General features: G+C 53.0%; 1 protein-coding gene across 1 annotated transcript; it reads left to right on the plus strand.

The window, feature by feature from the left end:
* Nucleotides 1–195: 195 nt before the first annotated feature.
* ITPKC (inositol-trisphosphate 3-kinase C) lies at nucleotides 196–16,328 on the plus strand (the record flags this gene model as incomplete). The annotated part of the gene is made up of 7 exons (XM_082862452.1): nucleotides 196–1,332; nucleotides 5,559–5,658; nucleotides 7,969–8,182; nucleotides 9,441–9,645; nucleotides 11,801–11,902; nucleotides 12,901–12,972; nucleotides 14,890–16,328. The coding sequence occupies 7 exons, from the start codon at nucleotides 196–198 to the stop codon at nucleotides 15,091–15,093; spliced, it is 2,034 nt and encodes a 677-aa protein (XP_082718578.1). The 3' UTR covers nucleotides 15,094–16,328.
* Nucleotides 16,329–16,387: the final 59 nt, after the last annotated feature.

Below are 16,387 nucleotides of genomic sequence, written 5' to 3' on the forward strand. Positions count from 1 at the left end.
GGCCTTCCCCGGGAGCTGTGGGCGGGGGTGGGGGTGGGGGTGGGGGAAAGTATCGGTTAACCCCTGCTTGGCTAGGCTGGCTGGAGCTCCGCGGGCCGGAACCCGCGAGTCGGGGCTCCCCAGCCACACCCCTCGCGGGATTTAAAGGGGCAGGAGGGGCTGGGCCCGGTCGAATCCCGAACCTAGGGAGCGGGCATGAGGCGCTGCCCGTGCCGGGGAAACCTGAGCGAGGCGGAGGCTGGGGCGCTGCCGGGGACAGCCCGCATGGGACTGGCGGCGACGCGAGGGGGGCGGCGGCGGCAGCCGGGGCAGCAACGACCTGGGCCCGGCGCAGGGGGCCCGGCGGGGCGGCCGGAGAGGGGCGGGCCCCGGGCCCGGACCGAGGAGTCCAACCTCCACACCGAGCCCGAGAGGGCCGGCCTCGGGCCTGAGTCGGGGACCGACGGACAGGCTGAGCCTGAAGCAGCTGGCTCCGGGGCGGGGACGGAGCGGCCCAGCCAAAAGACGGAGCCAGGCAGGTCCATCCTCCGGACACATCCAGAAAGGAGCAGCCACTGGTCAGAACTGGAGACAGCCGGTGACTGGACGGAGACTAGGACAGATGGCTTTTGGACTGATCCACACAGGTCTGACCTCCAGTGTCAGCCAGAGAGGGCTAACCTCTGGGCACAGCAAGGGGTTGATGGGCCCTGGGCAGAGCTAGAAATACATGGGTCACAGACCCAGCCAGAGAGGGCCAAGCCCAGGGCTGATAACCTCTGGACCCACCAGAACAGGTCCAGCGTCCGGACTCAGCCAGAAGGGGCCTCTCTCTCAACAGAGCCAAATGCTGGTGGCTCTCGGAAAGAATTGTACACTGATGGCTCCAGGACACAACAGGATACCAAAGACCCCTGGATAGAGCAGCACATTGATGGCTCCCAGATACAACAGGATACGGAAACAACCTGGAAACAGCTTGACATCGATGGTTTCCCAACACAACAAGATACTGATGGCTTCTGGCCACAGCCTGGCACTGATGGACCCCAGACAGAGCCTGGGACAGACTGCCTTTTGGGGGAGCCCAACCAAGATGGCTCATTAGAGGAACCAGAACACGGGGAGTTGGCGACTCACCTGTACTCTCACCAGGAGTGTTGCCCCCTGACCCCTGTGCCCCGCCTCATCATCACTCCTGAAACCCCCGAGCCTGAGGCTCAGCCAGTGGGACCCCCCTCCCAGATTGAAGGGGGCAGTGGAGGCTTCTCCTCTGCCTCCTCTTTCGACGAGTCTGAGGATGACGTGGTGGCCGGGGGTGGAGGTTCCAGCGACCCCGAGGACAGGTCTGGGGTGAGTGGGACCCATCCTGCCCTTGAGCCACATCCCCACAGATCCCGTATCCCCCGCCTCTGCCTCCGCCTTTCCTTTGAGAAGTTCTTTAGAACTCCACCAGCAATTTCATCTCCAGGCACCTCTTCCATCCGACAGAAGGGTTACTAACCCCCTCCAGGCAGCCTCTTGCTAATTCTCTTCATTTCCCCTCACCCACTGCCTCCAGTCCTGGGGTCTAAAATGGATGGCTGGTGGCCAACTTCATGGTACCCAGGAATCCCTGAAATTGTGTGAAACTGTGTGTGTATACACATGTTTTTGCAGCAAGGGTCTGTGACTTCTGTTGGATCACAGTCTGTGACCCCAAACTAAAGAACACTAGTTCAGGCAGACAGGAAGGGTGCACTTTCTACCGACTTTTCTAAGTCTGGGGCCTGTAGCTGCCTTAAAGGGTCATCAGCCTTCACCACCCCTTAGCTCATTCACTTTTGTAGGGAGTGAGCTCCCAGCTTTTATCAGATTCTCAAAGAGCTGTGTGAAGCCAAAATGCTAAGGGACCCCCAGCCTGGCCAGGGACTCTCCCATTTCCCCATTGCATTGCCCCCCAGCTCCCCAGGGTGCTCCTGCACACTCTTGTTTACATCCTCCACCCTCATCCACAGCTTGGGTGCGGTTCTCTGGGGAATCAGGAAGGCCGTCAGGGCAGGTTCAGGGAGGGAGGGTCAGCGCATAGGCAGGTGTGAGAGCCTCTGGTGGCTCTGCCTGCTGGGTCCTCCCATTGTCCTGGGGCCCCTGGCTGGAATCTGCCCTGAGTCCCCCTCACCCCACATGCTTCCCTTTAGGAACGTGCTCACACATGTGGCCACAGATATAAGAGGTAGACCTGCCCCAGCCTGCCTGTGCTGGAGCCAAGGCGCTGACCCTCTGGGGCTCTCTGCCATTGCTGTTCCCTCTGCCTACTCCCTCATCTCCTTGGCATCTCAGAGCAGCTGAGCTGGAGTGAATGAAGAAACAAAAATAGCAGCTATCACTCGCTCATGCCCAGCCCTGTGCTAAGCTTTCTTTTTTATTTTACTTTTTTCGGCCACACTCCGAGGCATGCAGGATCTTAGCTCCCCGACCAGGGATCGAACCCACGCCCCCTGCATTGGGAGCACAGAGTCCTAACCACTGGACCTCCGGGGAATTCCCTGTGCTAAGCTCTTTGCTTATATTAACTCATCTTAATCTTCACAGCAGCCCTATGAGGTAGATACTATGATCCCCATTTTATAGACGAAGAAACTGAGGCACAGAGACTCATCCAAGGTCACAGACCTTGGAAGGCACAGAGCTGAGATTCAAACCCTTACTGAATACCAGGCACTTTTCCAAGTGCTATATGTGTGTTAACTCTTTGAATCCTTATAAAAGCACTATAAGATTGGGATTATTATTATCTGCATTTTACAGAGGGGAAACTAAGGCCTAGAGAAGTGAGGTCACTTGCTTAGAGTTGGCCACGTCTGGTCGGAGCTTGGATTCTAACTCAGTGCTGGCTTAGTTGAAAACCCAGTCATTTTCACCCCTGCACTTTGTGGATCTGTCCCTAACTTGCCTTCCTCCCAGGCCTCCCTGTCTCCAGTGTTTCCTCATCCCCTAGAATCTGCCTCCAAAACCCAGCTCTGACTAATTTTCAATGTTCCTGGCTCCAGAGTCTTCCGTGGCTCCCCAGGGCCTGCCTGATAGCGATCAGGAGTTCAGTCCTGTGTTCACAGCTTCCTGTCTCCAGGCTCCTTTCTACGTTCAGCTTCCCTTTTCCCGTCCTGATCCCTTCTGCTGCTGCAAGGGAGCCGAAGTACACACTGTTCCCTGAACATGTTGCAGCCATCCTGCCTCCGCTCATTGCTCAAGCTGTTCCCACCACCCAGAATACCCCTCGCTTCCTTCTTGCTTCATGTTGAAATCCCATCTGACCTTAAAGGCCCAGCTACTTTCTCCCCCCTCCCCCACCTTCCTTCCTTCTCACATCCATCCTGTCCTCCTAATCAGACAACAGACAGTCCCAGGGTCCCTAATTTGTGTTTGGCCCCGTGTTGGCTTTGCTGGGAACACAGTAGTGACCCAGACACTGCCCGCATGGAGCTCCCAGGCCGGTGGAGGAGACAGACCCGTCACCAGGCAGTGACAGCTCAGAGTGCTCAGGGCTGGGATGGGGGAAGCCCAGAGGGTTGTGGGAATCTAGAGAAGGTGACTGGCCAGACCTGGGGTATCAGAGAGGGCTTCCTGGAGGAGGAGGAGATGTGAGCTGAGGCCATGATGAAGCCATCTGAGAAAGCCCAGATTAACCATCAGATCTAAGAAAAAAGAGAGAGAAGATACTGAACCTGCTTATGATTAAAAAAAAAAAAAAAAAAAGACATTTAATCAACCTCCTTCAACCCAAGCTACATTTTTGGAGCACCTATTGTGTGTCAGGCCATGGCTGGGGACACAGTTGTAACCATGACAACCCCAGTCCCTGCCCTCAAGACTTGTAATCTAGCAGGGCTGTAATGGATAAGCCCAGGGCAGTGGAGTCAGACCAGAGGTAGAACCCCAGCACTATGCTGTGTGATTTAGGCAGGTGACTTCACCCGTCTGAGTCTCTGTTTCCGCCTCTGTAACACAGTCAGCAGTCTTCCTGGGGTTGTGTTTTTAGGATTAAGTAGGTTATGGCACACTGAGCCTTTGTCATTGTGCCTGGAATGTTCCAGGTGCTTAGTAAACAGGAACCTTTATTCATCACCTCCTCTTCACGGCTGGCAGCTGGAGAGGGGAGGGAATAGCCCTTCCTGAATCCTTCAGTCCAACCCCTGCCTGTGTTTGACCTTCCCACCATCCATTAGATGTCTGCTAGGTAGCTGGGCTCTGGGGGATAGGAGAGAACATGGCCTTGACCCCGGGGTGGGGGGAGATGAGCCACATAGCTTTTTTCTCTGGAGAGGACTCATTCTCCCAATCCTTGCTAAGGGCCTGCTGTGTGCTTGGAGCAGAGAAGATCTTCGTGTGTGTGCGCGTGTGCACACGTGCGTGTGCGTGCATATGCAAATGCAATGAATCAGGCAGTAACCAGGTCTCAAGAAGCTCTTGCTTGAGTCCACATGATACAACTAAATCCTTGTTTTCTGTTTGCTTCTCTGGTTTTTTGTTGCTCTCTCTCTGTCTTTCTCTGCATCTATGTTTCTTTTTCTTTCTCTGTCATTACTTTGTGTCTCCCATTCTGTCTTTCTATATTTCTTTCTCTTCTAGTAACTCTGTGCCTATCTCTGTGTCAGTTGGAAGAGGTCAGGGTTTGCTATAGTGACAAACAGACCCCAAACTCAGTGACTTGGAACAACAAAGGATTTCTTTTTTTTTTTTGGCCCCGAGGCTTGCAGGATCTTAGTTTCCCAAGCAGGGATTGAACCGAGGCACTTGGCAGTGAAAGCACGGAGTCCTAACCACCGGACCACCAGGAAATTCCCAACAAAGGATTATTTTCGTTCCTACTGCACACTGACTGTGGGTCAGTGGTGGCTGAGGCGGCCCTGCTCCATGCTGTCTTCTCTCAGCCTCTGTTTCTCTTCCTACAGTCCCCCACCCCTTTCTACACTAGGGAAAAGTACATGGAGAGTCACTCGTTGGCTTTAAGGCTTCCACCCAAAAGTGACACTTCTGCTCACATGTCATTGGCCAAAGCTGAGTTCAAGAGGGCGGGGATATCCCTGGTAGGGGGACAGGCTGGAGCTATTTGGTAAGCAGCTGTCATGACTACTGCAGTCTCCATCTTTGTCCCTGTCTGTCTTTGTCATCACTTTGTCATCTGTCTCTGTTTCTGTCTCTCTCTGTGGTTCGGCCTCCATTCATCAACTCCTGCCTTTATCATTTTCCCTGGAACCACCTTTTTGATGTATATATGTCGAGGGACGATTTGGGAGTTGCTGGTGACTGCAACACAACCTAGCCTATCTCTGCTCCTTCGAGAAGGACAGAGAGACACAGATACAAAGTGATGACACCGAGACAAATGGACAGAGACTCTTCTCTGCCTTTGCTGAGGCCTCTGGGGAGTTTGTGATTGCACAAGTCAGTGAGCTTTGCTCACCGCAACCAGCTTGGGCCCAGGGATCCCAGGAAGCCCCCCTAAGGACCCCCGGTCCACCTTGGTTCCCTCTCATGGCAGGAGCGCCATCCCCCTCCATCCCCGGCCTTAGCCCTGACCCCACCCTTTCTGCCCCACACAGAACAAACCGTGGAAGAAGCTGAAGACAGTGCTGAAGTATTCGCCCTTCATGGTCTCCTTCCGAAAACACTACCCTTGGGTCCAGCTGTCTGGACACTCCGGTGAGCGCGGGGGGAGAAGGGCGGGTGGGGGACAGGCAGGGCTGGGCAGAGACGCCTGGACGGGGAAGGAACTGCTGTTTGTACTTTAGTTCCCCCATCTGTAAAATGGGCTTGGTGACAGTCTCCAGCTCATGGGGCTTTTATGGAAAGTGCTTAGGCCCGGGCTGGGCCATTCATACATCAGGATGGAGGGCTGTTTCCTGTTATCCCGGTGGCAGGGGGCAAATCTTCGACCATGGGGACAGATGGGCCTGGGCTCAAATCCGAGTTCTGCTCTCTATTTGTGGACGACCCTGGGCAAGTTACTCTCCCTCACTGGGGCTCAGTGTCCTCATCTGTAGTGTGAGATAATTGTCCCTCCCTTGCAGGGTAAACTAAAGGGTTAAAATCAAAATGTATATTGAGGGCTTCCCTGGTGGTGCAGTGGTTGAGAGTCCGCCTGCCGATGCAGGGGACGCGGGTTTGTGCCCTGGTCCGGGAAGATCCCACATGCCGCGGAGCGGCTGGGCCCGTGAGCCATGGCTGCTGAGCCTGCGCATCCAGAGCCTGTGCTCCGCAACGGGAGAGGCCACAACAGTGAGAGGCCTGCGTACTGCAATGTATATTGAGATTGAGAGACAGACCCCTCTTAAATGGCAATTACCAGTCCCTGTCCTCACCCTGTGGCCAGAGCAGAGTAGGCCGCCAATAAACAACAGCTATAATTTTTTTTCCCCAGGACCTAGCACAATCTCTTTAGCACATAATAGCACAAGGCCTAGAATCGAGCATTTTTGGTAAAGGGCTAGATAATAGCTATAAACTACTCAGCTCTGTTGTCGCAGCACAAAAGCCGCCATAGTTAATATATAAATTTGTGAGTGTGTCTGTGTTCCAGTAAAAAAAACAGGCTGTAGGCTGGACTAGACCAACTGTACCCACCAGCAAAGGGAGGCAGGAAGGGAACTTATCTGCCTGTTCTTCCTTAGAACTGAGTCAGAGAAAGGCAAGGCCCCCCTAAAACTGTAAACACAGGCCTGCCATCTGTATGTATCCTAGTTACTATCGCTGAGTTTAAAAAATAACAAAAATGAAAAACTCAAAACTTAGTGGTGGTTTAAAAAAACAAACAAACAACTTAGTGGAATAAAACAGCCATTTGATTACACTCATAAGTTTTGGGTCAGGAATTCAGACAGAGCATGGCAGGGCTGGCTTGTTGCTGCGCCGTGATATCTGGGAATTCAGCTAGAACAGCTTGAAGGCTGCAAGCTGGAGACCTTTGGAGGTTCGTTCATTCACACACCTGGCAGTTGATGCTGGTTGTTGGCTGGTTCTCAGTTGGGGCTGCCGGCTGGAAAGCCTATATGTGACTTCTATGTGTAGCTGCTTGGGCTTCCTCACAGTATGGTAGCCTCAGAATAATCAGATTTCTTACATGGTAGCTCAGGACTTGAAAGGCAAGTGTCTCTGCCAACAAAGTGGAAGCTGCATCTCCTTTTATGACTTAGATCTGAAGTCACAGTGTTGCTTCTGCCATAAGCCCTCTCAGATTCAAGAGGAAAAGAATTAGATTCCACTTCTTGACGGGAGTGACAAAATTCTAGAAGAGCATATGGGACATGAGCTACTGTTGCAGCCATCTTTGGAAAATATAATCTGAAAATACTATCTGCCTCAATAAGAATTTGTAATTCTGATCTACTCTATCTGCATGGCCCACAAAATGCCAGATTTGTAAATTAACAAGGCCCTGATTGTTAGCACTCTGGGACTCCAGGCAGAAGCAAATGCAAATCTGCTTGGGAGAGTCATGCTCTTGACTCAGATCTCACAAAAATTCCCATTGCTGATCGAGAGCTCATAATCCAAAATTACAAAACAAATGAGGACACAGTGTGCTGTGAACAGGCCTCTGTTTAAACAAAATGCAGAACCAGGTCCTTCCTTCACCACCTCTGGCCAAGATTTTGAGAATTGCTGGTAGGGAGAGAAGGTATTGCGGAAGGGTCAGGCAAGATGATGGTGGCCAGGACCTGATACCTACAGGAGGTGGGGGGATTCTCTTGCTCATTCAGTTTTTTTTTTTTTTTTTGCGGTACGCGGGCCTTTCACTGTTGCGGCCCCTCCCGTTGCGGAGCACAGGCTCTGGACGTGCAGGCCCAGCGTCCATGGCTCACGGGCCCAGCTGCTCGGTGGCACGTGGGATCTTCCCGGACCGGGGCACGAACCCGCGTTCCCTGCATCGGCAGGCGGACTCTCAACCACTGCGCCACCAGGGAAGCCCTTGCTCATTCAGTTTTTGACCCTCTCATTGACTGCTGCTCATAGGGAACTTCCAGGCAGGAGAGGATGGTTGGATTCTAAAGCGTTTCTGTCAGTATGAGCAGCGCAGCCTGGAGCAGCTGATGCGCGACCCCCTGCGACCTTTCGTGCCAGCCTACTATGGCATGGTGCAGCAGGATGGCCAGGCCTTCAACCAGATGGAAGATCTCCTGGCAGACTTTGAGAACCCCTCCATCATGGACTGCAAGATGGGCAGCAGGTAGGTTCAGGGGCAGCCATGGGGCAGAGGTGAAGGGTCAGGGGGACATTTTTGAAGATAGCGCCAAGCCAGTCTTCAGCATCCTTTCCTGCCATCAGTGTATGAGAGTTCTGTTCTATCTTCTCATCAACACTTTGTATTACCTGTTTTATTACTTTTAACTATTCTGGTGAATAGTTATGGTTTTAATTTCGATTTCTCTGATGACCAAACAACTTGAGCATTGATTGGCCATTTGGATATCCTCTTTTGAAAAGTGCCCATTTTTCTACTGGTCTCTCTTTTTCTTTTTATTATAAAGATGTATAATTCTTTATATATTCTGGATACAAGTACTTTGCTGGAGATACACACACACACACACACACACACACACACACACACACACACTCTCCAACTCTCCCATTTCACTCTCTTAACGTCTTTTGATAAACAGAAGTTTTTTTTTAAATTAATTATTTAGTTAGTTAGTTTTGGCTGCGTTGGGTCTTTGTTGCTGCACGTGGGCTTTCTCTAGTTGCAGCGAGCTGGGGCTACTCTTTGTTGCGGTTGCAGTGCACGGGCCTCTCATTGCGGTGGCTTCTTTTGCTGCGGAGCACGGGCTCTAGGTATGCGGGCTTCAGTAGTTGTGGCTCGCAGGCTCTAGAGCGCAGGCTCAGTAGTTGTGGTGCACAGGATTAGTTGCTCCACGGCATGTGGGATCCTCCTGGACCAGGGATTGAACCCGTGTCCCCTGCACCGGCAGGCAGATTCTTAACCACTGCGCCACCAAGGAAGTCCCGAGAAGGACTTTTAATTTAGTACAGGTTGTCAATTTTTTTCATTATGGTTAGTAGCTTTGTGCTTAAGAAATCTGCCTACTGTAAGGTCACAAAGATCTTCTCCTATGTTTTCTTCTACAAGCTTTGTTTTAATTATCACATTTAGATCTGCAATCCACCTAGATTTAATTTTTGTATATGGTCTGAGGCAGGGATCGAGGTTCATTCCCCTCTCCCCACCGCCATATGGATATCCTATTGACCTAGCACCATTTATTGAAAAGACTGCCCTTTCCCCACTGCATTGTGGTGCCTTCTTTGTCATAAATTGGGTGAACGTACGTGCGTGTCTGTTTGTGGACTCTGTTCTGGTCCATTGATCTATCTGTCTATTCTTGTGCCACACTGTAGTTTTGTAACATGCCTTGATATCAGGGAGTGTAAGTCCTCCAGCTTTGTTCTTCGTAATTTCCCTTGTTATATCCTCTGTGTCCCAGGACCTACCTGGAGGAGGAGCTGGTGAAGGCGCGAGAACGGCCCCGGCCCCGGAAGGACATGTATGAGAAGATGGTGGCTGTGGACCCTGGGGCCCCCACCCCCGAGGAACATGCCCAGGGTGCAGTCACCAAGCCCCGCTACATGCAGTGGAGGGAGACCGTGAGCTCGACCTCCACCCTGGGTTTCCGGATCGAGGGCATCAAGGTGAGGACCAGGAGCTGCTAGCCTGTTTGTAGAGGGCTAAGAGCTAGATCTGAGGCAGGGCTTCCCAAGGAACTAGGGTGTCAGAGAAAGCAGGAAAGAAGCAAGATCTGGAGAGAGAGCAGAAGACTGCAGAGGATGGAAAGATGCACTAGGAGGGTTCCTGCTTCCCTCTTACCCCTGTGTCTATCACAGACCAAGTTTTGTTCACCCATCTGTCTGAAGGTCTCTTGATTCCATCTTCTTTCCCCTCCCCAAGACCAAGACCCTGTCCTAGTCCAGCCGCATCTTCTCCTGACTCAGCTTCCGTGGCCTCCCAGATGCTGGTCTCACCTCCTCTGATCCATCATCCAACACGGCAGCTGGAGGGGCTTTTTCCTCCTTATGGAGAAAAATGTTCTCTTTTCTTCTTTATTTCTTTTTTCAAAAGTTGTTTATTTTATTTATTTATTTTTGGCTGTATTGGGTCTTCATTGCTGTGCACGGGCTTTCTCTAGTTGCGGAGAGCGTGGGCTACTTTTCGTTGCGGTATGCGGGATTCTCATTACGGTGGTTTCTCTTGTTGCGGAGCATGGGCTCTAGAACACAGGCTCAGTAGTTGTGGCTTATGGGCTCTAGAGCACAGGCTCAGTAGTTGTGGCGCACGGGCTTAGTTGCTCTGCGGCATGTGGGATCTTCCCGGACCAGGGCTCGAACCCATGTACCCTGCATTGGCAGGTGGATTCTTAACCACTGTGCCACTAGGGTAGACCCTTTCTTTCTTTTTTTTGTAAATTAAATCTAATCGTTTGAATAGCTATTCACACAGCTCGAAAGTCAAAATAATATTATAAAAGGGTATATAGGAGAAATCTCTCTCCCAACCCTGTTGCCGTCCTTCCCATTCTGTCCCTCTACCACCGCCTCCTCGTGGGGAACCACTTTATCAGTTTCTTATATTTCTTCCTGTATATACAAACAAATGCAGTTGTATATACTACCTTTTCCTCCCATTTTTTAATTTATTTATTTGGCTGCGCTGGGTCTTAGTTGCAGTATGCAGGATCTTTTTAGTTGCGGCATGTGAACTCCTAGTTGTGGCATGTGGGATCTAGTTCCCTGACCAGGGATTGAATCTGGGCCCCCTGTATTGGGAGTGTGGAGTCTTAGCCACTGGACCACGGGGGAAGTCCCTCCTCCCTTTTTCGTTTTTACAAAAGGTGGCGTAGTCCTGGAGAGTTTCCCATATCATTTCGTAGAGAGATAGGAGATCCTCTTCCTCCCTCCCTCCCTCCCTTCCTTCCTATTCCTTCTATAATAGCTCTTTGTGGATGTGCCACAGTCCCCTATAGATGGCACAGTGAAGCACTTTCATTTCTTTGAAAGGGTCCTGTTCTCTCCTGCCACAGGCCCTCTGCACGTGCTGTTTCCTGTGCCAGGAGTACTTTTCCCCTGTTCCCCTGGTTGACTGACTCCCAGTCATTTTCCTGACTCCTTCCAAATTTCACTTCCTCTGGGAAGCCCTCCTTGAGTTCCATCCGACTAGTTCAGGGTCTTTACCTCCTTGTAACTCCCTATACTCCATTATTCTTATCTCCCTTTGTGATGATCTTATTCAGTATTTGCATCCCTCATCTGTGCTGTTACCTCCATGTTACCATTGCCCACAGGGCACCTGGCACAGCATGGCAGAATGACTCAGGGGGCTCTCTGTGCCCCTCACAGACAAAAAATAACATTAGTGTCTTCTACTGAGTGCTTACTTACTATGTGCCAGGCACTGTGCAGTGTATCCTACACACCCAATCTCTCCTCCTCCTTATACCAGCTTTAGGAGGTAGATACTAACACAATTCTCATTTTCCAGATGAGGAACTCCAGGCTGAGGCAGGTGAAGTGACTTGCTTAACGCCACCTAGCTAGGAATTAGCAGAGCCATGATTCAAAGCCAGATCCACCCGGCTCCAAAGCCCACCTGGCTAGATTGGCTCAACCAGGGGGTTGAAGGTTAGACTTGAAGGACTGGTTGCTCAGGAGTATGACGTGGGGCTAGGCAGGTGGGCTAGCTTCCCCTGAACAGCAAGTGAGCCTGGAGGTGGGTAGGTGGCCCCTGGAAGTGCCTGAGGCTGCTTGGTGTTGGGCATGGTAAGGAAAAGGTATGACACCCCTCATCCTGTAGAAGGCCGATGGGACCTGCAACACTAACTTCAAGAAGATGCGGAAACTGGAGGAGGTGACAAAGATGTTGGAGGACTTTGTGGATGGGAACCGCGCAATCCTGGTGAGCGGGACACCTATGCCCCCAAATTTAGCAGCTTAGGACCACCACCATCATTGCCCCTCCCACGCCAACAGCCTCTTGCCTTGGGCCGAGGTTGGCTGGCACTGGCTGGCATTGCCAACCGTCAGGCCAGCTGGTGGGAGGGCCCTGCTCTCATGTCTGGTGGCTGCCTTACTGTCTCGGCTCCTGGCTCAATCCAGCAGACCAGCCTGGGCTTGTTCTCACGGTGGAAGCAGCGGGCCAAGAAAACAAGTGAAAAAGCAAAGCCTATCGGTGGCTAGGCTCAGAATGGCCACCATCATTCTCGCCATGTTCTATTGGCCAAAGCAAGTCATAAGACCAAGACTAGATTACAAGGGAAAGACTCCACCTCCTGGTGGGAGGAGCTGCTAGGAATTGTGGGTATTCATGTAATCTACCAACCACACTTTTTTTTTTTTAAATTTTTATTTATTGTGTTCATTTATTTATTTTTGGACGCATTGGCTCTTCGTTGCTGCACATGGGCTTTCTCTAGTTGCAGCGAGCAGGGGCTACTCTTTGTTGCGGTGTGCGGGCTTCTCATTGCAGTGGCTTCTCTTGTGGTGGAGCACAGACTCTAGGAACGTGGACTTCAGTAGTTGTGGCACACGGGCTCAGTAGTTGTGGCTCGCGGGCTCTAGAGCACAGGCTCAGTAGTTGTGGTGCACGGGCTTAGTTGCTCCTTGGCATGTGGGATCTTCCCGGACCAGGGCTCGAACCCGTGTCCCCTGCAGTGGCAGGCGGATTCTTAACCACTGCGCCACCAGGGAAGTCCCCAACCACAGTCTTGTCTGTGCCACCCTGATGCATCCAACCCCTGCCCCCCCGCACCTCCCATGTCCCCATGGCCCCCTTTACCCCATTCTGACTGGGGTATGCCTACTCCTTTGGGGGTATGGGATGAGGTCAGATCTCAAGGTGGGTAAGGACCCACAAAGTCCATAAGCTAACCAAGAAATCCTCCCTCTCATGCACAGAAAAAGTACGTGGCACGCCTAGAGGAACTCCGTGAAGCTCTGGAGAACTCCCCCTTCTTCAAGACCCACGAGGTGCGAGCCCCGGCCACCATGGGAACAGAGGGCCCTGTGTGAGGGGGAGTGTCGGGGTCCGGGTGGTACTCGGCAGAAACCACCAACAGGGTCACAGGCCAAAGCTATAAAAGGAAGCCCCGAGTTTGGGGGTTTGCTTCTTTAGGGTAGGCAGCACGAGGGATTGCAGGGAGGTGGGACAGTTAGGAGCATGGACCCCACCCAGCCAGGTGGCCTTGGGATGAGGCTGGCTCTGCCGCGTGACCCTGGGCATATGACCTACCCTCTCAGGCCTCAGTTTCCTCCTGCCGTGGGGAGGAACAATAGTACCTTCCTTATAGAGCTGCTGAGGTGGGAGATGAGCAAATGCAGAGCGCCGTGAGCACAGAGGGGCTCTCGACTCCTGGCTCTTGTGGTTATTTTATACCCGTGATGATTTACAATTCTTGTTACCTGCCTTCCTCATCTGGTGGCTGTCCCCACTCCCCTTTCCTCTCTCTCCGTTCCGCAGCCTGTGTCTCTTTGGAAACATTCATCTCTCTGAGGCTGTCTCAGAAAGTCTGTGGTGACGTCACTGTGTCTATCTCCAAGTTCTTCCGCCTCCCCGCTCAAGCCCCTCTCTCCTCTTTTTCCTGATATCACTGACTTCTGAAAGAGCACCGATCTGGGCGTCAGGCCAGCCTGTGTTCGAATCCCAGCCACCTGAGCCTGGGCAGCAGCTCCGCAGGCCTGTCTCCTGACCTGTAGGACAGGGTAACGGTAGCACCTGCCGAATGGGTGTAACGAAGGTTAAGTGGGTTAATATAGTTAAAGCCCAGCCCATAAGAACCCTGCAGTATGTGCCAGCTTTTATGGTCACGTTTGTTATCACCAGACATCACCCTCCTCACCCTTGTTACTGCCTTTGAGCTTTACACGCAAGTCACAAAGAGGAGGCCTGGGGACCCCACCTCTTATGTCCTCAGGTTTGGTTTCACCTGCCCGGTGACTAAACATTCAAAAAAATTAGTTGCCAACATTGAAAACTGATAAAGATGTAGAGTTCACACTAAAATCGGGATTTCCAGTTTCTCTTGGCACCACGAGAGACACGGTAACCCTGGGCCGCTCGCCACATGCCAACAGCCATCCAGAGCTGGGCAGCGTCTGCCTCTTCTGACAGCCGCCTGCTCGCCTGCCCGGTCATCCGGGTTCTCTGGGAGCACTGGTGTCTGAAACCTGGCTAGAAAAAGGGAGAGGCTTGCAAACCTGGCGTTAGATGAAGGGAAGGAATGTATTTCTAACTAAAAAAGAAAAAACAACCCAGTGTCTCCGGAGGGCTGTGTGGCCAGCTCCACGAGGCAGCTTGTGAGCTGTGGAACGTGGAACGCTGCAGTGACCCCAGGAGGTGGGGCAGTTACCATCACCCCCATTCTACAGATGAGGAAACTGAGCTGGACAAAGGAAGCCACTTGCTGGCGTCACCAGCAGCAGTCCGCTGGGGCTGAGTGGTTGCTGCCCCTTCCCGCGGGGAGGCATTATCCACTCCCTCAGTCCCCGCCAGGCCCTTCTGACGGCTTCAGGATCCTGCGGGCATTTGAGTTTGTACCCCAGCTTGAAAAAGGATAACAGTTAACACTGTTTTGCATTTGTTTATACGGGCAACTCTTCTAAGAGCTTTCTGTGGATTAATTCACACATATAATATGCACAGCAACCTTTGAGGTAAACGGTACTCTTATTCCGTTATTCCCACTTTGTACATGAGGACACAGAGATAAGGAGAAGTTAAGTCCCCTGCCCAAGGCCACACAGCCGTAAGTGGCAGAGCTAGGGTTTGAACCCAGGCAGCCTGGCTCCAAAGTTCATGCCGTCAGCCACCCTGCCCAGCAGTCTGTGGGGCCGGGACCTTGGCCAGTGCCTGCCCCTTCCTCTAACCTCCTGCCTCTCCCTCTGCAGGTGGTAGGCAGCTCCCTCCTCTTTGTGCATGACCACACCGGCCTGGCCAAGGTCTGGATGATCGACTTTGGCAAGACAGTGGCCCTGCCTGACCACCAGACGCTCAGCCACCGGCTGCCCTGGGCCGAGGGCAACCGCGAGGACGGCTACCTCTGGGGCCTGGACAACGTGATTCACCTCCTCCAGGGCCTGGCCCATAGCTGACCTGCTCGCCCACCATCACGTTTATTTATTGGATGGTGCCTGTGTGGCCGGAGGGGCCCCGAGATGCATGGGGGCCTGAAGCCCAGGGATGGGAAAGGTTGCACTGCACACCACGCAGGACCAGTGCAGAAGATGCAGAGGGCCTTGGCGATCAGGTGGCACCGCACCCACGGGGGCGGGGAGGTTGTTAAGAGCCCGAGAGGTACGTGCCCTGGCTGGGTCCTGCGGTGAGTCAGAACCAGACTGGGTCCCCTGACCGGCCAGGAAGGCTTCTGAGGGGCTGCAGAGGCCACAACTAAACCACACGCCCTGAGAGAACACAGTGCATGTACTGCAGGGCACGGGCGTGACCTCAGGCCTGTCACCACATGGATGACTGTAACCTCGGCCTCCTCGTCAGCCCCTCCCTCTACGAGCTGGCCCCTCGCAGGCCCGAGAACCAGACCTCATTTGTGAGCAAATGTAGCAGCCCTTGGTTGGCCCGCCCGGGGGAGTTATAGCCCAGTCTCTTCATCTGGGGTCCCTCCAAGTGCTGACAGAAGCTTTGAGGGTGTGGCACCCTGGGACTGGCTTGAGAGCTGCCACCGCTGGGCAGGGCCCAGTTCACCCTGTCCTACCCGCCCTTGGCCCCATGGGCTCCTGCCCTGCTCCTGGGAGAACTCTGCTGACCCCCCTGCAGACTGAAACCACAGCCATGTCCCATGGCAGCACTGTGACCAGCACAACCTTGTTCCTCAGGCCTCAGCCTCGGGACGTCCTCCTTCTGCCCTTTACCCTTTTCTGTCTCCTCCCTCCTAGCGGACTGTGGCAGCAGGAAGGGCATTCAGAAGGAAAAGGGAAAAGCAGGCTTGGGAACCAGCTGCCTTCCTCCGGAGGGCCCCCATCCCTGGCCTCTGCTGTGAAGAGGCCCCACTTGGGCCTGTGGTGCAGGGTAGGTGGGCCTGCAGCCTGGTCCAAACCAAAGACCCCAGCACTCTGAGGTGTGGGTGGTGCCCCTCTGTCCTCCTCCTGCTCCTAACTTTGGGTTCCTGGCCTACAAGGCTGGGCTTGGGGAGGACAGGTGCCCCCCCTCTCCCTTAGCCAAAGCTCTAACATGGTCTTCCGGCTGACGTGTGCTCCTTTTCTACTGACCATCTTTATACTTATTTATATGAGAGGTAGTTGTTAAGACGGGGCAGCGCTGGGGAACAGGAGGCAAAACTGCTTCACTGCCTTCCCATGACGACACCCCAATAAACAGCACATTTACAGTCGCCTTTGTCTTTTGCATCTGGGGTGTGTGGGCTCAAAGCTC

This window comes from Leucopleurus acutus (genome assembly GCF_964270905.1).
Source record: "Leucopleurus acutus genome assembly, chromosome: 20".
Lineage (NCBI taxonomy): Eukaryota > Metazoa > Chordata > Mammalia > Artiodactyla > Delphinidae > Leucopleurus > Leucopleurus acutus.